Genomic DNA, 25,251 nt, shown 5'->3' with positions numbered 1-25,251 from the left:
AATAATTCCTAGCATGGAGCTTGCCTTTTACCCAACTGCTGCCTCACTGCCCCCTTCCTTTGATGGTAATGCTGTCTAGCTGTTTTTCAGCAGTCGCTGAATTCCTTTTTTTTAAAGACCATTGTGAGCTATTCCAGCTGTTGCCGTTGCACCAAATGCCCGAAGTAATGACCTTGCCTAGGAGAGTTGCCACTGCTGCTTTCTCAAAAATCCTTTTATTGTGTTCTTATACTGAACATAATCCTTTTGTTGTGTTCTTACAAAGTTATTCACAGGTTTTTTTTTTAATACGAATGTAAGTGCAATAAATATTTCAACCAATGCCATGTGAATAGGTGTGTGAAATCAATTTTTGCTTGGATAACTTAAGTAATGATTATACAATAGGCATGAAATGCATGAAAACAATAGCTCAGCTATAATCTATAACATAATTTTTGCATTTCCTATGCTTGGTTCACACATTTTTCACCAAACCTACAAGTTTTGCATAGTGCTGCAGTACATGAAAGCATGTACTACCTCAGACTAGTATAGGCTTGGGGGAAGAGTAGTTACAACTGTTAAACTTCCCATCTTTATAAACCATCTTTATAAATCTTTATAAACTTCCCATCTTTATAAACCAAAGTCATGTAAAAATCACATCCGTGACAAATTATGTCTTCCTGAGCTCTAGCTGGAAGAAATCCACCATTTCATTGTTTCATCTAGAAAATGCATCTGAAAGTTTACAGGAGCATGAATCTGGCTGTATTTTTCTGTAGCTGATGCTGGATGTTTATTTAAGGCATAAATATGCTTCCCTAGTGAAGGTACTTGATTGGGGTGGCAACCAGTTGGAATAAAGCTATTGGAAATAGGAAGAACCTTGGCCAGAGAAGGTTCTGTCCTCAGTGTGACCTGGAGATGCTAAGAACTGAATTGGAAACCATCTACCTGTAAAGCAGGTACTCTGGCACTAAGCCACAGGCCCTCTGCAATGGACAGAAAGCACCCAGCCCAGGGTTTTCTTCTCCATCTGACCCCGTTCACAGACCGATAAGCTGTTCTGCTCCAGTTTTTGATCACTTCCAGCTTTATAGCATGAGGGACAAAAAAAGTACTACTTTCCACGAAATCTATTCTTAAACCTGCTACAGACTATTCGTTTAAAATTTATAGTAAATGTTCTTCCAGTTGCTTTGAAACTGCTACTCAACACAGAACAGCAAAAAGGCACAACCTTCCGTTTGTTTCACGATGTTTAATGTTATAGTTTTCAATAAGCCATGCAGGTGTTTTACATTTTTATTAGCGCAGAATCACTAAAGAACTGTTGTCAGCCAATAAAAATGGGTCAATTGATAGGGCAACAGGTGCACGCTTCAGGAGGAAATTACATAAATGCAGGAGATCCGAATGTATCTATAAAGGTGACGTCTTACAAAAATAACTGGAAAGTATTTGCAAAACTACGTTTTCTCCCCTGTAACTTAACTATAAATCAGGAACACTAGAAACTGTTTTTGTTTTGTTTTTTACCATTATGGCGACCCAATCCATGCTTTATAACCCGCCATCCACAACCCCCCCGCCCCACATTTTGCCTGTGCTCAATATCTTACTGGCAACAGTCCTTTTATTAAACAGAAGTGCTGCCTGCCTTGTTACCTTGACGTCAGCAGCAAGTATAGTTCTTGGAGGAAGGAATAAAAGCTTAAATATAAACACTGTAGTTACAACAAAATTTTAGTTTTTACAAATATTCAAGATCCCGGCTTTTTAAAAAACATTACCTTAAGGTCTTTGCACTATTCCACATTGTGGAAATGCTGAGATACGCAGTCTGGATGTTACAGCTTAAAAATGGAATTACAGTCATTGGCACAAATACAGATATCTCTATACAAAATAAAAGCCATCCCATCCCGGTATTCTTGTGCAGCACATCTGCTAGCTAGCCCGTAGGTTCACATGTAAGTGGAGTCCAGGAAAAGGGGACCAAGGTTGAAGCGCTATCGGAGTACTGAATGCAAAGAGAGTTCCAAACTGCTTTATCCGACTCAAACTTATAAAAAATCGAGAAAGTACTCCAACAAAAGAATTGCATCAGTGTTAGTTTTGTGAGGTCACTGCAACTGTACTCTGTATGCACCAATGAGCAGCTTTACCTGTAAGGGGAAAAAAATTGATGGATTATGCTTGGTACAGTCAATGTTATCAGTAAAATCCGTGTACAGTTTCTCAACAAAGCCTTGTGCTGTCTTCAGTGGAGATTAAGTTAGGGTTCATCAAGATTTCATAAGCACTGACCTAGGCAATACAAATACAAGGCAAGTACCTGTCATGGTCACACATACATACATCACATTTTACAAGCTCCCTCCCAAGAGAAATCCTTTCTCAAACCTCAGCACTTCTTGTGTTTGTCACCATAGAAGATATCAGGACGGTCACTGAAAACATTAGGTTCCAGGAAAATTAAGCCTTTTTGAAGCATTTTAGCAACACATACCTCGTTGCTTGTATTACTCACCTTGACAGTAGGAGCGTCTGACAAACGTATGAAGAGTTTGTTAAGGCCTGGAATAGGGCTGAAGGAGTAAATAAAGTGACTATCCTGCAATAAAGAGGAAAAAAAGAATTCAAAATGCACGACCATCAAGCTCCTGGTTAGTCTCATATCCCAAGCATTTTTTCTACACTACCTGAAGTATGAGAATATGAAATACGAAAGCCAGCATGCTGTACTGGTTAAGAATGGGAGAATCTAATCTGAAGAACTACCTCTGAACATCTGCCTTGAAAACCCCAAGGGGGATCGCCATAAGTCAGCTGTGACTTAACAGCACTTCCCTCTTCCACCACCTGAAGCATAGGCCCTGACATGGATAAGCCAGGCTAGCCTGATCTCGTCAGATCTCAGAAGCTAAGTAGGGTCGACCCTGGAAAGTATTTTGATTGGAAACCTCCAGGAAATGCCAGGGTAGGGACGCAGGCAATGGCAAACCACCTCAGAACGTCTCTTGCCTTGAAAACCCCACCAGGGGCAACCATAAGTCAGATGTGACTTGATGGCAAAAAAAAAACCCAAAACCCTGAAGTATACTTTGCAGCAGTATTTCTCTAGCATTTTGACATGGGAGGAGGATATGTTCCAAGTAAGTTATTCTGACTAAGGTAAAGGTCCCCTGTGTAAGCACAGGGTCATTCCTGACCCATGGGGTGACATCACATCCTGACATTTCCAAGGCAGACTTTGTTTGCGGGGTGGTTTGCCAGTGCCTTCCCCAGCCATCTTCCCTTTACCCCCAGCAAGCTGGGTACTCATTTCACCGACCTTGGAAGGATGGAAGACTGAGTCAACCTTGAGCCGGCTACCTGAAACCAACTTCCGTCGGGATCGAACTCAGGTCGTGAGCAGAGCTTTTGACTGCAGTACTGCAGCTTAACACTCTGCGCCACAGGGCTCTTTATTCTGGCTAGGAAGCCCCAAACCCAGTGCCAACCATGTACGTAACAGGCAACAACGCATACATCTACATGTTGGGCTGCAACCATCCTGGGACTCTTGCTTCCCCTCACCCCAGCACTCTTGCATGGCTTCGGTCCCACTAATTTGTCCACTGAACATCGCACTGAATGGTATATAGCAGGGGTGGGGAACCTTTTTTCCACCAAGGGCCATTTGGATATTTATAACATTGTTCGCAGGCCATACAAAATTATCAACTTAAAAATTAGCTGACCAAGCCCCAAGCAGGCAGCTGCCCCAGATGACACCCACACACACACCGTGCAGGCAAGCAGGCAGGCATCCAACCAGTGGTCTGTTGCACCAGCCGGGTGTAGCTGTCCAGCTGCATGCCGGAGTTGCTCCTGCTCCGCATGGTCGGAGCCAGATTCTACAGCCGGCTCCTGCTACCTCCACTTGTGAAATGAGGACACACTGGCTAAGAACTCACCCCCCCTGCACATTCTGGCCCTGCCCCCTTTAACCCCTCCATTGTCACTACTTCCGTCCCCAGCCCTCTTGTAGTACATTTCTCCATGGCCCGGGTGGGAAAGGGTTAACACAGTTTCTTGGGCGGTCCTAGCAGCTCCAAAGCTAACAACTCTTCTGCAAGGGGGAAAAAGGTTCCTTTTCTCGGCAAAACAAACTCACATCCGCCTTGAATAGAGGCTATTCCTGTCTGCAAGAGGGGGTGGATTGCCAGTCTTAGATCCTTCTGAGCTAGAGATCTGCCAGGACCCACAAAGGGCCAAACAAAACGATTTCGCGGGCCTTAAATGGCCCCTGGGCCTGACGTTCCCCACCCCTGGTATAGATCAACACTCTCCTGTTCCAGTCACGGAATCCGTAAGAGCAGCCACTTCATTTAATCCAGTATCTTGTTTCGCACAGTGGCCAGCCAGATGCCTACAAGCCTGGCATGAAGATCAACTCCTCCGCCCCCAGCACTGAAATGTAGAGGGTTATGACCTCCAAACACATGTTGCATTTAGTCATCATGGTGAATAGCGCCTGGCAGACATACCTTCCATAAATTTAATTCCCTTTTAACACCATTTAAGTCAGTTTGCAATACATATATATGGAGACCAGAACTCTACACATTATCCCAAATATGGCCATCTTAAGGTGAGTGCAGATGAGAAGACACATCTTGTAAGTCTATGTAAGAGAGGCGCAAAGGTGGCTTCTGAGGGGCAAAAACTGGCACAGAAGAATGAGCGAGGCTCACAATAAAGTGGGGTGCCTTTCTGACCACCTAGATAAAGTGAGCCAAAGGGAAGGAAGGCATGAGGCGGGCTGGGATTGATGCAGATGCCAGGAGTGGCTAGCCCCGCCCACTCACCTGGAGGATCTGCCGGGTGAGCTGCTCTGTCCAGGAAGAATGGCAGGGTCTGTGGGGCTTGGAGGGAGCAGAGAGGATGAGAAGGACGCAACAGGAAACCTGGCTTACCTAGCTATTGACCTGAAGGATAAGAAGTAACTGCTGGCTCCCTCCAACAATAGCTTGCAGGAAGTCCAGGCCAGGGTGCCAAGTACATATTCCTAGCAGAGAAACTGCTGCTCATCTCTAAGCAGATCATTCCCCAAAGTCTTAGCTCTCATAGCACCTTGAAGGTATCTCCAGAATGAGACCCTATACTTAAATACATGAAGGAGAGCCCTGCTGCCTGCTAGGACACACAAGCTATTTGATGAACTCAGTAAACTGTTTTTCAGTTACAAAAATGGGAATACATTTCTGCAGAATACCATGACAAGTCAACTAAACCTTGACCAATCATGTGCCTGGAAGGGAGTATGTGAACTGTTACTTGAATTCATTCGCTCTTGCCGTCAATAACTGGAATGCTGATTTGATAACTCAAATCATTTAGGCAAGATTTGAATGCCAAGCAGTGCAGCTAATATACCTAGAAATGCACATTCCCTTCCTTTTTAATACGTAATTGGAAAAATATTTACTTGGCACTAAACCCCAAAGTTTAAACTCTCAGGGAGGTAGCTGTGCATACCTTGGAAAACTCTTAAGTTACTCTGAATATGATGAATCTCTTACAGAGGTACTACTTCCATACAAGAAGCCGTACCTCACATATATTTAGGTGATAAATGCACATGCATGTATAACCCCAGTGGGAAATCCCAAGAGGCAGAATTCTCACAGCCTGCATTCAGCCAGACAGACTTGTGCATTCCAATTAAATTCTTTTTGAACCGTTAAAAAATTTAAGCAACTAATGGCAATTTTTTTGGGGGGAAATCTACCACCATTAAAATCAGGCAGGAACTGCATTAGAGCTTATCATAGAATTACAGTGTTGGAAGGGGCCATACAGGTCATCTAGTCCAACCCCCTGCTCAATACAAGATCAGCTTCATTGGTTAAGGCCAGCATCTAAAAAATGGGACTAGAAACTAAATTAGCCATTAGTGGGCAGTATCCTACCACTCCCCTTGCTTTCCCATGTTCCTCTGTGGTTTTGCAATATTTTCTAACCCCTAGAAACATCATTCCCATGGTTGTGGAACCTGCAGGGACCAACAGCTATGGGTTGGCGGGGCTGGAGCTCCAATCAACACCAAACTGTTAAAAAATAAAATTGTAAAATAAGTTACATTTTTGAAGAGTTATGATGTGAGAGAAAGAACAGGAAGAATTTACCAAGAACACAGGCAGCTGGAATTTGTCATTCAAAACAACAGCTAGCACACTGCATGGTCCACAGAGCCGAGCAGCAACCTCTTTCCCAAAGAAGTTTGCGTGGAAAATGAATAAAAGAATTCCAGATCCTACGGGAAAGGAAACAATTGCATTGTTAGAAAGAACAGCACAACAAAAACAATAAGTCACTGACACCTGACCTCATGAGAAAACTCATACAAGCTGCCTTAAGCATGCAACGGTTTCAACAGCTGGAACATCAGTATTCTGAAAACAGCAACAGTGTCTGGTTTATAAAACTCTTCCACTGATAGTGCCCCAAAGACAGCTATCGCCTGCATTTCACTTAGTGTAAATCAAGATTGTTTTAGAAGATTAGCCTTGTTAGAAGTACTCTCGAAAATAGTTTCAAATGTTGAGACCCAAATACTGGTTTCCTATTCTGAAATGCAGTTGCCCCTCCTGGATTTTTGGTTGGGTCCCTCTAACGGTGGTGTTAGGAGAGCTTCTCGCATCTGAATACTCCTTGAGCCAGAGGGAAGTACCCTTGGTTCAACAGATCTGTGGGATCCAACCCTTTGATTCCAATAATTCCATGTACCTTTTGGATATATATTTCCCTTCTCTCACAACCCAATCTCCCAACTTCCCCAAGAACCAGATCAACATTCCAGCCACTAGCAGAATAAACGTCACCACTGAGCACAGCTCTTCTCTCACTCACAATGGATATCTGAGACATTTAAGCAAGTTAAAACATTCGAATTTTCAATGCTGTGTTGGGGGGGGGGAATGTATTAAAAATACAACCCTCTGGCACATTCTGCGGGGGCTTATAGGTGAAATCCAAAGAGAAATCTGGTCCCTCACAAAGCCGATGACATGCAATATCAAACACAGATTCCATCAAACTAAGACGGGCTTCGAAGTATTCCCTGATTGTCTCTTCTGCCACTCGTGAGAGCCTGAAACAAGGAACAGAAAAAACTATCAATTTCCTGGGCAAAATGCTACTGCACCTCTTGCAAGCTGATTCTTACACAAAACCATAAGTGACCTACTAAAGACAGAAAAACCTTTTCTTGTCATGAGTCAGCAGTGTGATGTGGTAGCTAAAAAGGCAAATGCGATTTTGGGCTGTGTCAACAGAAGTATAGTGTCCAGATCATGCGAAGTGATGGTATCGCTTTACTCTGCTCTGGTTAGGCCTCGACAAGAGTACTGTGTTCAGTTTTGGGCACCACAATTTAAGAAAGATGTAGACAAGATGGAACGTGTCCAGAGGAGGGCAACAAAGATGGTGAGGGATCTAGAGACCAAGTCCTATGAGGAAAGGTTGAAGGAGCTGGGTATGTTTAGCCTGAAGAGGAGAAGACTGAGAGGTGATATGATAACCATCTTCAAGTACTTGGAGGGCTGTCACATAGAGGAGGGTGCCGAGTTGTTTTCTGTTGCCCCAGAAGGTCGGACCAGAACCAACGGGTTGAAATTAAATCAAAAGAGTTTCCGTCTAGACATTAGGAAGAATTTTCTAACAGTCAGAGTGGTTCCTCAATGGAACAGGCTTCCTCAGGAGGTGGTGAGCTCTCCTTCCCTGGAGGTTTTTAAGCAGAGGCTAGATGGCCATCTGTCAGCAATGCTGATTCTATGACCGTAAGCAGATGATGAGAAGGAGGGCATCTTGGGCATCTTGTGGGCATGGAGTAGGGGTCACTGGGGGTGGGGGGAAGGTAGTTGTGAATTTCCTGCATTGTGTAGGGGGGTTGGACTAGATGACCCTGGTGGTCCCTTCCAACTCTATGATTCTATCATTCAAAACCAACAGAGCTGAAATGTGCAGACACCACAGATTCACTGATTTCTGTAGTGCAGGTGAGGAATTTTATGTACTGCACACCCTTCACTGTTGTAGAAAAACAGCTTAGAGGTGATGGAGAAGCACAGCCTGTTATGATCCCCCCTGCCCCAATTATGATGCAGAATATCCCTTGCCACAGAGGGGGAATATAAGGGAGGGGACTGACTGAGTCGGCTCGCTCAGCCAACAGAGAGAGCTCCCGAGACATGGCACTGCCTTCTCCAAGGTCTTCTTGCTACCCAATCCCTGACGCCACTGAAAGACCTACCCTCTTTTGGGCTATCTATTGCTGGTTGTCCTTTTGTGAACAAGACCTCGGGGAAGGGGGAACTGGGCACTAAGGATGCACGTCTTTAGAGTCCAATTCCACCCCCTGTCCCAGCCCCTTTCTGTGTGAAAGGGACAGCCCTCCACCAGAAACCTCCTGAGGAGCCAGGGTAAACAGGGCTCCAGGGACTTGTACTCCACAGCTGATCACTCTTTCAACAGTAAAAGAATATCCATGGTTATTAAGGGCTGTTAACTCCCATTAGAATTTTACAGATTTCTATTTCTAATCACAATACTAAGAATTCAAAACATGAGGATTTTGCTAGTTCAGCTGTCAGGGGGCAGGTCTACTCTTAAGGATTTTGTTCTGAACTATTTCTAGTTCAGCTGTATTACAACAACCCATTCAAAAGTTGTGGATGGATTTTCACTTTGGACATTTACTGCAGTGGTCTGATCAGATAAAATTTTGGAGGAAATGTAATAGCAATCTGTGTATGTTCCACAACTGAATTAAAAAACAACAACCTTAAAACAGCGAGGAAGGAAAGGCTCACTTCCGAAGGAAGAAATTTATCAATCAAGGCAATGTCCCTCATGAGGGACTGACATCGCCAGCGCCCAAACCTTTGCCCAGATGCTTCTAACCCTGACCTCAGGGTTAGTGGTGCAAAAGTCTTCTAAATTTATTTCAATTCCTGACCACATTCTTGTTGAGATAAATTGCGATAAATCGTGATCTTGTGGATCATAAATTAGACACACAAAGATTCAAGACACACTGCTTTCCTTCACAAAACATAGAGGTTTACTAAACGTAGAGGTTTACTAATCAAATATATAAATAACTAATCAAATATATTAATAACTCATAACTACAATTTGTTTCCTAAACTCATGTCAGCACGTGGCTAACAGGCTCTAAGGCTTAACACACAGTAAAGAAACAGTCAGTCTCATCTTAACCAAAACGGCAGTTCAACTGAGATCGCAACAGAACATCACATGACCCATAGCTCTTGATCTGACCATTTGACAAGTGGCTAGCACCATCCCCTTTAGTCAATGTAAACAGAAACACAAACATTTAACTTTCTGTAATCCTGGCAGAGACAAAACTCGTAGACTAATGCCCAACAATTCTACTAGAAACACTGCCTGAGCTTGTGCAGGAAATGAGTTCAAGCAGTGGCAGCCTTCTCTTCCCCACATGGAAACCAAGACACCTGCTTAAGCATAGTTTGGAGCTCTCCCTAAGCAAGTACTTACATGGCCAAGTGACTCCTTAGGAGCTCGTGCACCAGCAAGTTATTACACTGTTTAGCGAAATGAAGGGCGTTGCTCTGGTGCTTTGATGAAATATTGCAGTCTGCTCCACTTTCAATCATAAGGCGGACAATATCGTAATTTCCTCTCTTACAAGCCTACATGCAAAAGTTAAGAAAGGAGCTGGTTAAATACATGAAAGCATTCAAATATTCGTTGCACATGAATGTCCTGGGAGTAGGAACTACCATGAAAAGTGACTCTTGTGAGATGTTTAGCCAACTGGGAGGCAACAGTGGCCTGAGCAGCATCGACAGCCATGCCTCCACCACACCTTCAATCCCTAAGGAAGAGAGCCTTGGGAAACGGGCCAGCACTGGACGCAGGAGGATGGAGCTCCTACCTTTCCCATGCATGCCCTCGTCCTAGCAAACAGAAACCTAGCCCTGTATTCTGTTCTGGTGTTAATGAGCTGGACCCCAGCCACTGCCAGTGGAGGGAACGCAAATCTTTTGTGGTCCCATCTGACTCCTGGGAAGGAGATTCCTCAGGTTGTGGGAGTACAACCTCAAGAATTTGCTTTCCAGGGATCAGAAGGGATTTCAGGAGGGGTAGTAAAGATTTGGTAGCAGTAGTTAGGTCCTGTTCCTTTTCTTTTTTGACCTAACACACTGTTTGATGTATACACATCCTTGGAAGCTTGGAATGAAATACAAGGTGGGCCATGTGAGCCATGTCCCAGTGTACATGGAGTAAATAATTTTAAAAGAAGCTTCATAATACTAGAAGGGCTTTTATGTGTTTTCTACTGTGCATTATGATACTATACTGTTAGGCTGTGTACTAGACTACAATTCTGTGTCTGACCACTGAGGAAGGCCTTTTTGAGGCCGAAACATGCTTGGTCCATATTTGGTCCTACTTTGGTCATTGTATGACTTCACATCAACTGTGTATGAGTTTCATGTATTTATTGATTATGAATGACTCGCCTATGATATATAGGCTTTATGGGAGAAAAACGTGATACTGGAATGTTTTTCTCACGGACTTTCCTACAGCAGCAGCTTCCAGCCACCCAGTCCTTAAGGGCAGATAACCCTGTCCAAGCTGTTTAGGGATTAGTCTATCCAGAACTGTGACATCAGTACAAGACTCAGGGAAAGCAAAAAAAGAAGTTTTCTTCTTTTGGGTTGCTTCTGTGCCATGTTTCTCTCCTAGACTGAGCCTGGAAAACCAACATTTAACCTCATGGGTCAACAGAAGCAAAGTGAAGGCCAAGTTCAGGTCTAATATTAACAATGAGTTCATTTATAACACACTGCTTTAAAATACTTCACTACAAAGCTGTGTGTTATTAAACAACATGACATGGGGTTTAGCAACAGACCTGAAGACTTCCAACACTAAAAATTAGCTTGTGTTTGAGATATGATCCATGCAAAGGAGTTTTCAGAGGAGTGCTGTCTGAGCAGATATGCTCAGTTCGACCTCAGTCCCTTGGGTTTACAAATTACATAACAGAATGGTGCATACCTTCATTAAAGCAGTTTCACCACTGTTCTGCTGCAAATTCACACACGCCCCAGCTTCCAAAAGGATAGCAACAGTCGTTAGGTTATTCTACAAGAAACACAAACAATGATGTTGAAATGTAAATATTTTTAAGTGTACACAAAATATAGGAAGCCAGGCAGATCCATAACTGTCTCAAAGTAATGTGCCATCTCAACCTGTTCCTGGTACTCACACACTAATACTGCATTGCTCCTTGGAGTAATGAAATCTGCATCAAAGTAAATCAGGTGTGTTCCAGGTCTCTAATTTTCCTATGAAGTCCACATTAAAGAAGAGCACTAACACTAAAGAGCCCTACATGAGACAGATTGCTGGTCCTCTCTCATAACTAAAGTGCTACAAAGACAATGCTGAAAATAACAGGCTATCAACATTAGCCCTTTTTTGCAATTAGAAAGAAGTCAAGGTCAGTAAGCACAGTGGTTTCATGTTCCATAGTCTCTAAATGTTCCACAAAGCACTAGAACTTCAGGTTGTTGTTTTTGGTCTCTGTAAGTGAGAAATTCTGTTAAGACAAGTAAAACTGTGAAGATTGGGAAGCTTCACACTTTTAAGCTGCCAGTCAGACTGCCAGTGGCACTTTCTTTAACCGCTTTTTCCAAGCAAGCTGGGAGAAAAAGTTCCGTCAGAAGTTCTGGAGGAAAAGGAAAAAAGAAAAGTAGGCAAGAAAGTTTTTTAATATATATTTTTATTGTTTTTCAAAAATTACTATACATCTTATTTGACAATACATCCTATATACCAATCTTTGAATCGATAAAAAAGTAAAAAAATTTTTAGGTGTATGTCTTCAATATTAAATATAGTTAGTTATAATTGACTTCCCCACCGACTTCCTCCCTCCCTACATTAATCTGGTATCTCCTTTGTATTAATATTTTCTAATCCTAATAGATTATTATTTAATGTTATATTTTCCCCTTGTTTAATTCATTTCAATAAGTAATATTAAGATAATATTAATAATAAAAAGAGAAAAATAAACCATTAAAAAAGAAAAAACAGAGACAAAACAAAACACATTGATATAATTTTCTCCAGTCACTCATCTCTGTCATATTATAATGGATTAGATCTTAAGAAGCTTAATGTACCCCCAAATAAAAAATTAATTTGATATTGTTATTCCTCTACTCCCCCATTTCCCATATTAAAAGTCAAATTGGTATTCTTCCAGCTTTTTAGCCCTTCTTTTAAAACTTTTTCTTCTGTCTGGAATTCCTTTTGCCATCTGTATGCTTTCTTGACTGTGACAATCTTCACCCATTGGTCCTTGGGCTGTTGATTCTTCTTTTTGTATTCCTGTAGTAAGGTCTGCCAGCTCATTATTTCTTGTCAAAAAATTTTTGATATCTTCCAGTGAGCTGACAGCATGTTTAACCTGTTTGTAGGTGAAGGTAAGTCCTTGTGGTAGCAGCCAGCTGTATTTTATTCCCTTGTTTCTCAATGTCTCAGTAAAGTCTTTATAGATGTTTCTCTTTGCAATCAGGTGACGAGGAATGTCTTTGAGAATTATTAACGGTGTATCATCTACACTTAGATGATTCTCCAAGTGAATTTTCATAATGATGTTTTTCATCCTGATGTCAAAAAAGGAGATCAAGATCTCTAGCTTTTGTTTTCTGTACTCGAGTTGACAAGGGGATTATGTATATCTTATTTATTGCGTGATTTAATTCTTGTTCATTTAAATGAAATATATCAGCAAGTGATTTTATGATAGTATCTCTGTTGTCCCCTAGTCTTTCAGGCAGATTGAGTATACGCAGGTTGGATTCTTTCAGTTGCAGGTCCAAAACAGCTAGTTGGTCCTTCACTTGCTCTTCCTGAAGTCGTATTGCTTCAATTTGTTGTGCTTGAGATTCCATGTCCATTTTAACTTCTTTCAGTTCTTCAGTGATATTTTTAACTGTGAGTTCCATCTTGTTCATGCCATTTTTCATTACTGTAATTTGATCTTTTATTTCCTTGATCTCATTTATTATGCCATCAAATTTTTGAGTAATAATTAAAGTCATTTGTATAGCTGACTGTTCTTGTTGTATAGAAACCAGTTCAAACTTCTTCTTTAATAATTCAGTTTGCGTGGCCAACATTTCTTGTATCCTTTGATGATTACTTTCCATGATTGTCTGTGGCTTTTGTATTTTCCAGACTAGTGAGTTGAATATAAGCAGGCAACTCAGTGCAAGAAAGCTACTAAGTTGTTAGAAGGCTCTGGCTTGGCTTTAAAACTTATTCCAGGAAGTGTACAGGGAGTTGTAAGGCAGTGGACTTTCTGTCACTCCCACTCTATGATTAAAGAGGGTAAGATTTATTTTGCTGCTACACTGAGTGGGGCCCAACCGGCCCAACAGCCCACTGTGATTTCCTGTCTTCCTAGAAAAGCCACTTCCTGAATGAAAATGTGGCTGGAGGACTCTCCTAAAAGTAAAGGAATGGAGAATCAAAAGTGAAGGATTTCTCCTCCCCACTTCTATGCCGCAGCCGCCGATTGGTAGCTATTTGTGCCACTCAATTCTTTCTGATTGTTTTGTTTGCCTGCTAGCTCATTTTATAGTTTAATTAAATAGCCTTTTTAGTCGGAAGATCACTTAGAATCCTGGGCGAAGGGGTATAGAGTCTTTAGCCGATTTTGAAAAATTCCAGTCGTTCAAAATCGGATTAGTAGACAGAAGGAGTTCATGTAACTTACTCGGATGTTGGAAGTCGGGGTTCTCTGTTGTTAGCTTGTTCCATATTCAGTAAAAGATAGAGGAGATCGGAGCCTATTTCCGTGAGACGTTCGTGGCGGTGGAATTCCTCCTCGGCCGGCGGGACTTCATCCGACCCTCCTCCACATCAAGCTGCTCTTGTGGGAGGGGGGTGGGTGGGAGTCAAACCGCTCTTCTTCGTCAGCAGGGGGTTGCCTGCTTTCCAATCCACCATTTAGGATCGGAATCGGGGCTTTTAATAGGCGCCCCGGCTCAGAACGCCTCTTGGTTCCCTCGAGCAATCTCGGGGGACATGGCGCTCGGATCAGCTCTCTACCGGAAGTCGATTGGATTGAAAAAAAGGCAAGAAAGTAACCCACCTTTTCCGCTGCATGAATCAGCGCGGTAGTTCCGTTTTTCTGTCTGCAGTTCACTTTAGCTCCTTTCCAGATGAGAAGTCGAAGGATGTCGTCATGACCTCCTGCAGCAGCGAGCATCACAAGAGTCATTCCACTAGAATCCTGCAACAGTGGTCCATTAATGTTTGGTTTTCAAGGAGAAAAACTTTCCTGTGTTACAACTCTGCTCTTTAAGCTACAGAAAGAGGCACAACATTGCTGCTGAGGGGTCAGTCATAAAGCCACAAGGTCAGACTTAATTTTTTTCTTAGGCAGTCATTGTGGTTAAGGAATTTTCCCATTCTTCGATAAAATGTTTAGTGTACAGAGCGGAAGTGCTCATCCCATGCCCCACTTTAGAAGAAGAAGAGTCAGTTTTTACATGCCAACTTTCTTTACCACTTAAGGGAGACTCAAACCGGCTTACAATCACCTTCCCTTCCCCACAACAGACACCCTGTGAGGTAGATGGGGCTGAGAGAGCTGTGACTAGATGGTCACCCAGCTGGCTTCATGTGGAGGAATGGGGAATCAAACCCGGTTCTCCAGATCAGAGTCCACTGCTCCAAACCACTGTTCTTAACCACTACACCATGCTGACTCCTCAGAAGACTGATGCTGGCTAGCCATTCTAACATCTCACACGGGTAGAGTGAATGACTGGCTCTGGACAAACTACAGGCCAAGCCATGTTTGTGCTCCTGCTTCTGTCTGCGCAGAGCAAGAGGGAAATCCCCATCTTCAGCCAATGAATAAACCAGTGTGGTTCAAGGATGTCACGGAGACAAGTAATCAATTTTAAATAATCCAGTGATCTCACCCCAAAGGGTCAAACAATTATTCTTGTTCACCTCCATAGTCGCAATCCAATGACAATGTTACATGCCACATTCAATTCAACAGGACAGAAGGATCAAGTAGTCAACCGGGATACTTCCTTCAGCATTTTGTATGTTCTGTCATTTATTGAAACACTCACATTACTAAACCTGTATTTTTATCGAGAGAACACTATGCTAATTTTCATACACAAAAAAGGGGTTACCTCCTGGTCGAGATTATACTCTTCATTGGAAGTAAGTGCCATCTTTACTGTAGCATAATGTCCATTTTTAACAGCATCACGCAGCTGAGCTAAAAGAGAGCAAGTTCGACAGAAATAAATCAGTTGCAAACATGGAGGAATGAAGCTGCTTCATCTCTGTAGCTTTTACTCACTGGAGGATACTGCTTCCACTGCCAAGTGGTTCTCATCTTCTCCATCAAGGTGCTTCTGAAAATCTTCTAGAGTTAGCCATTCGAGTTGCATATCCATCCCCAAGTTCACAGTTTGTTGCTTCACCTCTACCAAGGTGGAATTTTTAGGAGGAAAAGTGGGAGGGGGAAAGACCCTGATCAGTTTTGTCATCAGCAAGTCGCCACCTTTGCAGATGTCAGGATGAATAGAAAACTGCATCAGGGGAGTATATTTATTTTTATTTATTTATTATTCACATTTATAGCCCACCCTCCCCTAGTCAGACAGAGTGCTGTTCAGACAAGGGGGCTGACACTCCTACCAGCTGCAAACCCAGTATTGTTTCTCCCTCCGCCCCTGACATTCTGAAACAGCACGGTGCTCTGAAACAGCACGGTGAAACACACGTGGGCAGAAGTGCCTTTGCCTCATACAGGAAGCCCCTGGAACCCCTGACCCACCCACTTCAAGACAGAAGAAAAATAACAATTCACAGTGCAATTCAGGCTGCCACATTCTCTCTCTTGGCTTTAATTACTTAGTCATCCTCCTCCAAACAGAAACAAGGCCTTAAGATGTGCACCTACATTCCTGCATATTCATCCGTTTGCCCTCCATTGCCTACCTGTCACCATGGCAGCACATTCGCTATTCTCATCGTACATACAATTTTCCCTCCAAGGCCAAACTCTGAGAAAAGCTGGCCTGTGCGCTCGGTGGTAAGGGGCTGCGCATGGCACTGCTTGGCTGGGGGCTTATGACATCACGAACCCACCACACAAGAAGCACTTCCTCAGCTTCAAAAGATGGAAGATGAGGGTTTGTTTTTTAAATGCACAAAACATTAAAATAGATGAACATTTTATAACAATTAATAAAATAAGAAGTGGTTTGTCCTCCTGATTTATGAGGGATGTGCAACTCAGAGAACTTAATCAGCTTTTGATTGGGTAAGACATACATCTGCCAAAAGCATTACAAAGGCAGGCAGAAGCCAAGCACATTGAGTGGAGAACTAAATGCATCAAGTCCACTTTTTAAAACACTCTACATCCTAAGGCGTGGCCACGTTAGTCTGTTGCAGCCATATACTGCAGCCTTGTTACACTAAACAAACTTTTCTGTGGTGTCAAGTCTCACAAAAAAATTATGCCATGATAATTATGTTGTATTTAAGGTGCCACAGGATGTTGGGAATGGATCCTGTGAACCATCAGCACAAGGGCACTTACTGAAGCTGATCGGGCCAGCCTTCCCCTTCCCCACCCACCCAATAAAGTTGTGGATGATTTCACCTGATTGCTCTTCTTCACTGTAGCCCCACCCCATTTTGACCATGAGTCTCCTCTGAACCCCACTGGCATGGTTTGGGGGGTAAAGACCACATGGTCCACAACAACCAGTGTTTTCTGGTGTTGCGTTACATACCCCAAGTTTTAAAACACCATGTACACTAGTTGTGCTATATAAATAGTGTGTGTGTGTGTTAAGTGCCGTCAAGTCGCTTCAGACTCATGGTGACCCTATGAATCAAGGTCTTCCAAAATGTCCTATTTTTGACAGCCTTGCTCAGATCTTCCAAACTGAGGGCTGTGGCTTCCTTTATTGAGCCAATCCATCTCTTGTTGGGTCTTCTTCTTTTCCTGCTGCCCTCAACTTTTCCTAGCATGACTGTCTTTTCCAGTGACTCTTGTCTTCTCATAATGAGCCCAAAATACGATAGCCTGAGTTTAGTCATTTTAACTTCTAGGCTTGATTTGTTCAGGCTTGATTTGATCTATAACTCACTGATTTGTTTTTCCAGCAGTCTACGGTATCTGTAACACTCTCCCCCAACACCACATTTCAAAGGAATCTACTTTTTTCCTATCAGCTTTCTTCAATGTCCAGCTTTCACACCCAGCTGAACATATAAATACCAGGTTATGTTTTTAACAAATCTGAGTTGGCTAAAAAAACTGTTTGCTGTGAAATTATGCACACGATTAATTATTCAGAAAAGGGGGGGGACGTCCAGTTTAAAAGGTACCATCACTGTTACACAGTGATTTATGTTGTTTGGCGGACGACCGCACGACACAACTTGAAGCATCAACTTTTAACTGCTTCAGTTCCAAAATGGTTGTGAATGAATCTGCAGGCATCACATAGAGTATTAGGCAACGTCATATAAGTTGTGGGCCACTTCAGGATTCAAAGAGGCTTCTGAGTGATTAGTCCCAGCCCTAGAGTAGGAGGGTGCAGGAAGGCCAATAGACGCTACCCCTGAGACAACGGGCCCAATAGACGCCACCCCTGAGTCAACGGGGCTGCAGGACTGTAGAGCGCAATGTAATGGGTATGAGCATGTGTGTGTCTTAAGTGCTGTCAAGTCGCTTCCAACTTATGGCAGCCCTATGAATTAATGACCTCCAAAACGCCCTATCATTAACAGCCTTGCTCAGGTCTTGCAAACTGAGGGCCATTGGCTTCCTTGATTGAGTCAATCCATCTTATGTTGGGTCTTGCTCTTTTCCTGCTGCCTTCAATGTTTCCTAGCATTACTGTCCTTTTCAGTGACTCGTTTTCTCAGCTTGGGGATGGAAATAGCTAAAAAGAGTGGATACGGGGGAAACTTTGTAGAACTGGGCACTTGTGTCTCAAATATGTAGGAATGCTTAACGATCCCAATCTTAAGTATATTAAATCCCTAGCTGCATCTAGCACTTGCTCCCAGCAACGATGTCAATATATTGACATCACTCATGTTTATGATGTCATACTTCTTACCTGAACAATCCTCAACAGCATCACGGTCACCCTCTGCAGCAATGTAAGCCCAAGTATCCGTCTCATCCCTTGTGCTCCTGCTATCCTTATACCTATCTCTCAATTTCAGTTCCTCTGTAGATCGACAGTCCTGCACAGAGTCCTCTCTCTTCCGATTGTCCAAATATTCGTTTTTTTCTTCTGAAGAGATGTTAAACACATCAAATGCACTTTTCATCTCTTTCAAACCTGGAATAGAGAGTTATTATGATTACTATGGCCGGCATAAATCATGGTCTGTATTAACTGATGCATAAAGATTTCCTTAACACCCACAATGGAATCTAGTTCTTTAAGGAGGCAGCTTTGTTGGAGAAGGTGGTCATGAGGGCACCCCTAAAGAAGGACTGCCCAGATTCGAATTTCCCAATATGGCATATATGCAGTATACAGCCCAATTTATTCAGCAGATGAATGGTCTAATGAATGTGGAGAAAGTAAAAGCCTACCATATACCAAAACTAATTTTTGCTACATTAGCACTGAAGAAAACAGATGAAAGCTAAAATTAGGCTCTTATACCCTTTCCTAAGACATTAGCACTAAACATGTTAGGACAAATTATACCTAAGATTAAACATGTTTGCTGCATAAACCTTATCTCCGACAACAAAACTATATCTGAATTATAGCAGTGGGCAATAGATTATGTTAATGTTCTAGAAATATTTTACAATTCCTGCAAGGATCTTAAGAGTTTCACACTTACTTTTGAACCCCTTCTGTTCTTTTCTTTTTTCTTCCTTTTCAGAGTCGTGTCTCTTTTGGGGTTTATCTTTAACTTCACTTTTTTTGGCTTCCTTCTCCTGGAAATGAAAGATAAATATAAAAACAGTATTATTTTTCCACCCTGATGTGGATAGCCCAAGTTAGCTTGATCTTGTCAGATTTCAGAAGCTAAGCAGGGTAAGCCCTGATCAGTATTTTGATGGCAAACCACCAACTTCATCAATACACCCTCTGTCGTGATTGTGTTCCTTTGTTTTGGTGCTTGCTTGGCACTTACTCCTGTGTTGCCCGGCACTCCCGGGGAGAGTAAAATCAGCATCAGGCTCTGCCCAACACAGGATCTCCCTTGCTGTGATTGGAGTCAAAGGCCAAGCCTGCTGCCTGGTCCCTGACTGCACGCAACACCCTCCTACATAACATTCCTCTGCATCTTTTCTAGAACTCTTGCCTGCTTTACATACCTGAGCAGGCCAGAACTACTTCTGAAAAAGGCTCATGTTCTGGCTAAGCTGGATCAAGCATTCCTAAAGGGTGGCATCACAAGCAAAAACTGGGAAGAGGATGACAGCTGTCGTGAGAATGTTTCCAGTGTAGAAATGTGAAAACCCGGGAGGAGGAAGGGGAACACCCCTTTTAATTGTTTACTTACTTACTTCATTTATACCCTGCCTTTCTCCCCAAAGGGAACTGCAAGCAGCTAACATTGTTCTCTTCACCACCATTTTTTCCTCACAACAACCTTGTGAGGTAGGTTAGGCTGAGAGTACCGTATATACTCGCGTATAAGCCGAGTTTTTCAGCCCAAAAAAAGGGCTGAAAAAGCCGGCCTCAGCTTATACACGGGTCAATATGGTAGGAGGGGGGAGGGAGGAGGGAACTTACCGCTGCCATCTTTTCCAGGCCGGGAGCGGCCTCCAGAGCCCCCCTGCGGCCGCGGGGAGTGCGCTCAGCCGCCCCCGCCGCCTTCTCCCGGCTGGGAGCGGCCTCCAGAGCCCCCCTGCGGCCGCGCGGAGGGCGCTCAGTCGCCCCCGCCACCTTCTCCCGGCCGGGAGGGGCCTCCAGAGCCCCCCTGCGGCCGCGGGGAGGGCGCTCAGCCGCCCCCGCTGCCTTCTCCCGGCCGGGAGCGGCCTCCAGAGGCCCCCTGCGGCCTCAGGGAGGCTACTCCGCCGCCCCCGCCGGGCCGCACCACTTCCCGCCGCCAGGAGCGGCCTGGGGGGGGGCCTCCTGCAGCTGCAGGAAGGCCGCCCCCGCCGGATCCGCCGCTTCCCACCGCCAGGAGCCCAGAAGGTAAGTCTGCGGGGGGGAGGGGTTATAAGCAGACCCTCGGCTTATACGTGGGTGCCTAATTTTTCCCCATTTTTGGGGAGAAATTAGGCACCTCGGCTTATACGCGGGTCGGCTTATACACGGGTCTATACGGTATGTAACATGTTTTGAAATGCCCCCCACCTCCAACAGGAATACATGGTAGAAGGAGGTGCCCAGAAAAGAAAACGAAAGCACCAGAACTTTAAAGCGGCATCATACAGTTAGTTACCTTTGATAACGTGCTTCTGTCCTTGGAGACGTCCTCTGCATTCAAATCATTTTTAGAGAGCCCCTTCTTGCTGACTGTGCTCCCTCCTTTACTGCCGTCGGAATCCAGGACAAATTTCTCAAACAGACTTTCCCCTAGAGAATGCCTCTCTTTCATTTTCTCCTCATCAGCTCTCCAGTTTGCACTTTTCTCTTTGCCGTCCGAAACAGCAGACTTTTGCAGCAGCGCATCCCTTGTGTGGGACTGGCCTGATTTTGGCTCTTTGTTCTTCTGCTTCACATGACTGCTCAGCTCCCCTGCAGAGTCTGTAGATTTGTGCCCTCGCTCATCATTGGACAGTTTTGAGCCTTTCTGCACTGGGGCAGGCGTAGCAGATCTCTTATGCTCCAGCTCAGTGGCCGATTTTGCTTTCTCTGGCGGCTTCTGCTTTTTGTGCATGCTTTTCTTCTCCAGATGTTTGTCTTTGGTGTCCACTTTTCTACTGTCCTCAGACTCCTCGGCCCTTTTGTGTTTCTTCTTCTTTCTCTTCACTTTCACTTCAGAACTATCGTCTGTGCTTGTTGAACTGTCTGGCTGCTTTTCAACAGCTGGAACCCGTGGCGTGCTTTCCTCTTTGGCCTGATCTTTGCCGGGAAATATTTTATGTTTTTCCTCACTGCTGTCAGAGTCCAACTCCAGAGTTTCATAATCGACACCACGAGAAAAAGAATCATCCAGCAAGCTGGGTTCAATATCTAACTGCGGAGCACTGGATTTATCCTTTTGAAAATGTTTATTTTCTTTAGATTCCTCTTTTGTTTTTTTCTTTATATCTTTAAACTCTCCCTTCCTTTTACTGCTGTCTTTTGAATCTTCTCTCCTCTGTTTTTTGGAAACTTTTGAATCCTCTTTTACCTCTGAAGTCCTTTTCTTTGGTTTTGAATCTGAAGCCATACTGTCAGAGGAATTTTCACATTCTAGCCCAGGTCTGTCTTTGCCTTTTACCAATTTAGACTTTTTCTTTCTCATCTCATCTTGGTTTTTGTCCTCCCTCTCTTTAGATTTTTTCTTTTTCTTGTGTGGAGACAGGTCTCCTTTTGTATCACTTTGCCTGTCACTGTCTGCTTCAGAATCTGCTTCAAATAAATCATCATTTAAAGGCAGCTTCTGGAGGTGGGAAGGAGACAAAGATAGAAGTTTATTTAAATCAACTAGCATTTAACACACCTCCAGTACAGTAAAAACCTGCAGAAATGGAAATGTCAACATTTTCAATTTAATGAAAACATTATCAAGCTCAGCCTTTGAAAGATCTGTATGATTCTGTATCTCTCCTAAGGGACCTAACAATATCAAACTATGTAGAAAGCACAAGATACACAAAATTAGAGAGGTTGTCCAACAACTGCAACAGAAAAGAAATGGATAGTGAATTCTCTGCAAAGTCACAAACTGCATTTTTCAGTACAATAAATTATCTCCCGGATCATTAAACTTAACTCAGATGATATTAACCTAATACAACCAGAGTGCAGTTAAAGGGCTACCAGCTACAACCACAGAAAACAGACCTAAAATTAGTTATCTACTGAACATGAAGCTACCTCATACTGAGGCACACCTGAGGTCTATCAAGGTCGGTGCTGTCTACTCTGATGGGCAGCAGCACTCCATGGGATCACCCTTTCACATCCTCTGCTTCCCAACCCTTTTAACTGAAGATGGCAGGTGAGGGACTGAATCCCAGTCTTTCCCCATGCAAAGCATGTGCTACACCACTGAGCCACAGATCCATCCCAAAGATCAGAGTGGATGATGAGAGATGAAATCAAACATACCGGTACCTCTTTTTTAACAGGTTTAGTATCCACTATTTTCTTTCGGAATTCAAGAAGTACTTCTTTACAGTCTTCTAAATGAACTTCAGGTTCCCACGTATCATCATCTGATGTATATCCTTTCCATCGCACTTTGTATAGTATTTTGCCCTGTTAAGCACAGACAATTAATTATGTAAACATACAATAAAGGCAATTTTTTCATTAACAAAATAGCTCTTTATAGAATGATGATGAAATGGATGGCTCATAACAATCACAGAAGCAAAAAAAACAAACAAACCCCAGGTTACCCACATACAGTGTTCTATATACTTGGGGGATTCTCCAGGTATGCAGAAAAATATATTAACCCCCAAAAAACATCCAAAAAGTTCAAGGGGGAGCAATTGTGCTCTAAGAGATCTGGAATGTCGAGAGCTGGTGAGATTCAGTAAAAAGACAAAGCAAAAACAAAACAGGAGGGAAGCAGAAACTGCTGCGTTGAGATTTGTAGAATCCTGGAGGGAAAAAGATGTGTGTGTGTAATGGGTCAAAATTCCAGAATCCTTTAGACTACACACCCTTACAATTCCTTATGGGGCTCCACCTTGTAATAAAGTAGCAGGAAAGCAATGGCAAATGCAGACATTTGTTCACAGTTCACAGCTGTGGGCAATGTTGGCACCGGACAGTGAAAAGCTTTTAGTAAGTGGAGTAGGCAAGTTCAAAACAGAAGCGGAAGGTATTCGTGCTATCTAGTTTGTGCAGCTACAATACAGCAGTATGCATCTCTGGGTGCGGATAGCGAGCACTAAGATAGCACAAAGATATTTGGCTGCTATTTTCAACTACTGACTTTTACATCTCAGTGATAAGACTCCCCCATCTTCGTCTAACAGTGAAAGAGAGGGAGTGAGTGATGTGATACTCTGACCAAGTACAGATCTGTACTATAAACAGTTTTACATTTTTGGGTTTTTACCAAAGAAGCCAGAGAACTGTCATTTAGTAAAAGAGCTGACAATTCTCTCTAAAGAATAGCTGTGTTCATCTGTTGTAGTGAAGTAAAGAAGAAATCAAATAGCAGCTTTGAGATTCACCAAAGTTTATGCTGGAATAAACTTGGTTAGTTTTAAAGGTGCCACTTGATTTGTTTTACTTTGCTAAATTCTGTTAGAGACCCGTATCACGCCACCCAGTATTACATGTCCAGTAAAGACAGAAGAAGAGATTGCAACAATGAAACACTGGGAAATGAAAAATTGGTTGATTATAAATTATTTGAAATTGACATGCTTGCTGCACTATAGATATAAAAATGAAGTAATAATGAAATTACTGATGCATTTAACTAATTCTTCATTTATTGGGGGGAATGAGTGCACTATATGGTTGGACTGAAATAACTTTACACTTGTAATAGAAAATTATTTGAAAAGCAATATCTTTTTCTTTTTTATTTAAAAACTAGACAGTCTTTTTTGGGATAGCAATATGTATACAGTATACACATATATGTAAAGCTAAATGTATATATTTTTCCAATGGAAGTACTGTGTATAACATTGCAGCAGTTTCACACTGCAGGCAATTAAACATTTTTAAAAACACTCTTTATGGATCCCAGGATTTCCTTCAAAACAGGAATTACTATTTTCCATAAGATGACTGACTGAAGCTCACCAAGATAATTCCACAGCTGCCATGTGGGTCTGTTGCAGCTAAAATTAAACAGAAGTCCCATGGCACTTTAACAACTTTCAGCATAAGCTTTTGCAAGTCAGAGCTTACTTCATCAGATGCGCGAGGAAGACACATTTATGAAGCACATAAACACACAAACACTTCAGGCTCCTGACAGAGTGCGACATAACCCATCAAAACATTAACACTGGTTAGTTTTGAAAGACCCTGACCTGGATGGCCCAGGCTAGCCTGACCTCGTCAGATCTCAGAAGCTAAGCAGGGTCAGCCCTGGTTAGTATTTGGATGGGAGACCACCAAGGAAGACCAGGGTTGCTGTGCAGAGGAAGGCACTGGCAAACCACCTCTGTTAGTCTCTTGCCATGAAAACCCCAAAAGGGGTCGCCATAAGTCAGCTGCGACTTGACGGCACTCCACACACACAGTTTTGAAAGGGCCACCAGAGACTCCTGTTTCATTTTACTGGCACAGGCAAGCATGGCTGCCCACCTGGAATTTTCAACTCGTTTATTAACTGGGGCGCTGAAGAATCCGCTCCCAAGCACTCAAATTTTGGAATAAGGGGGCGCACTTTTCATCGGCTTATTAGCGCTTGTACAGGTCACGCTGGTCCTCTCCTTCATCTTCTAATGACCTCACACGTGGTGGAGTGTCTGAGAGGTCTAGAGAGCTCCTGTAAGAAAGACCCCCTCCCTTTCCCTCATGCAGTAGGGACGGGTCACTGGGCGGTTGCCTCCCCCGCTGCGCTCGGCCACAGGCCGCCTGGGACGCCTTCGTTCTCTCGCCCCCCAGCCCTGCCCTGCCCTGCCCCGCCCCCCGGAACGGAATAACAGGAGAGATGCCACTCTCCTCCTCCGCCTCCTCCTGAGAAGAGGAGGAGGACCCTGAGCCCGCAGCCTCACCCCTTCAGACTTCACGTCCAGGATCTTCTCCACCTCGAAGACATCGTCCTCCTCGCTGTCGTCCCCTCCACCTCCCTTCTCGCCGGCGGCCTTCTCCTTCGCCTCCGCAGCCTCACTCACGGCTGCCGCCATGTTAGGGCCGCTTTTCCTCTCTTCCCCCCCCCCAACCGTCGACAGCCTAGGGCCGCTGCGCCATCCCCTCCCCCCACCGACGCACGCCCGAGTCACCCAAGCCGAGCTGTCTAGTGGGCCGCGCGCACAGCGGCGCAGGCTGGCGGGGGCCAATCAACTCCCCGCGGGACCGCGGCGTC

General features: G+C 43.6%; 1 protein-coding gene across 1 annotated transcript; it reads right to left on the bottom strand.

Moving 5' to 3' along the window:
* Positions 1-2,056: 2,056 nt before the first annotated feature.
* Positions 2,057-25,072, bottom strand: MPHOSPH8 (M-phase phosphoprotein 8). The gene is made up of 14 exons (XM_056858672.1): positions 24,941-25,072; positions 22,353-22,502; positions 20,536-21,681; positions 18,979-19,075; positions 18,231-18,458; positions 15,443-15,568; positions 15,270-15,358; positions 14,207-14,347; positions 11,092-11,178; positions 9,559-9,713; positions 6,972-7,126; positions 6,162-6,289; positions 2,519-2,602; positions 2,057-2,153 (listed from the first exon to the last, which is right to left on the bottom strand). The coding sequence occupies exons 1-14, from the start codon at positions 25,070-25,072 to the stop codon at positions 2,112-2,114; spliced, it is 2,760 nt and encodes a 919-aa protein (XP_056714650.1). The 3' UTR covers positions 2,057-2,111.
* Positions 25,073-25,251: the final 179 nt, after the last annotated feature.

The sequence above is a fragment of the Euleptes europaea genome, chromosome 12, assembly GCF_029931775.1.
Source record: "Euleptes europaea isolate rEulEur1 chromosome 12, rEulEur1.hap1, whole genome shotgun sequence".
In the NCBI taxonomy this organism is placed as follows: domain Eukaryota; kingdom Metazoa; phylum Chordata; class Lepidosauria; order Squamata; family Sphaerodactylidae; genus Euleptes; species Euleptes europaea.
The sequence above is the reverse complement of the archived record's forward strand: the minus strand, read 5'-3'. Positions and strand labels throughout refer to the sequence as shown.

Bases quoted from the DNA above. Each gene is read 5' to 3' on its own strand.
- MPHOSPH8 (XM_056858672.1), bottom strand. From the start codon at position 25,072: ATGGCGGCAGCCGTGAGTGAGGCTGCGGAGGCGAAGGAGAAGGCCGCC. The intron at 15,569-18,230 runs GTAAGAAGTATG...CCACCTTGGTAG, and splicing joins TGCTGTTGAGGATTGTTCAG to AGGTGAAGCAACAAACTGTG. The intron at 7,127-9,558 runs GTAAGTACTTGC...TCCTTGTTTCAG, and splicing joins CTAAGGAGTCACTTGGCCAT to GCTCTCACGAGTGGCAGAAG.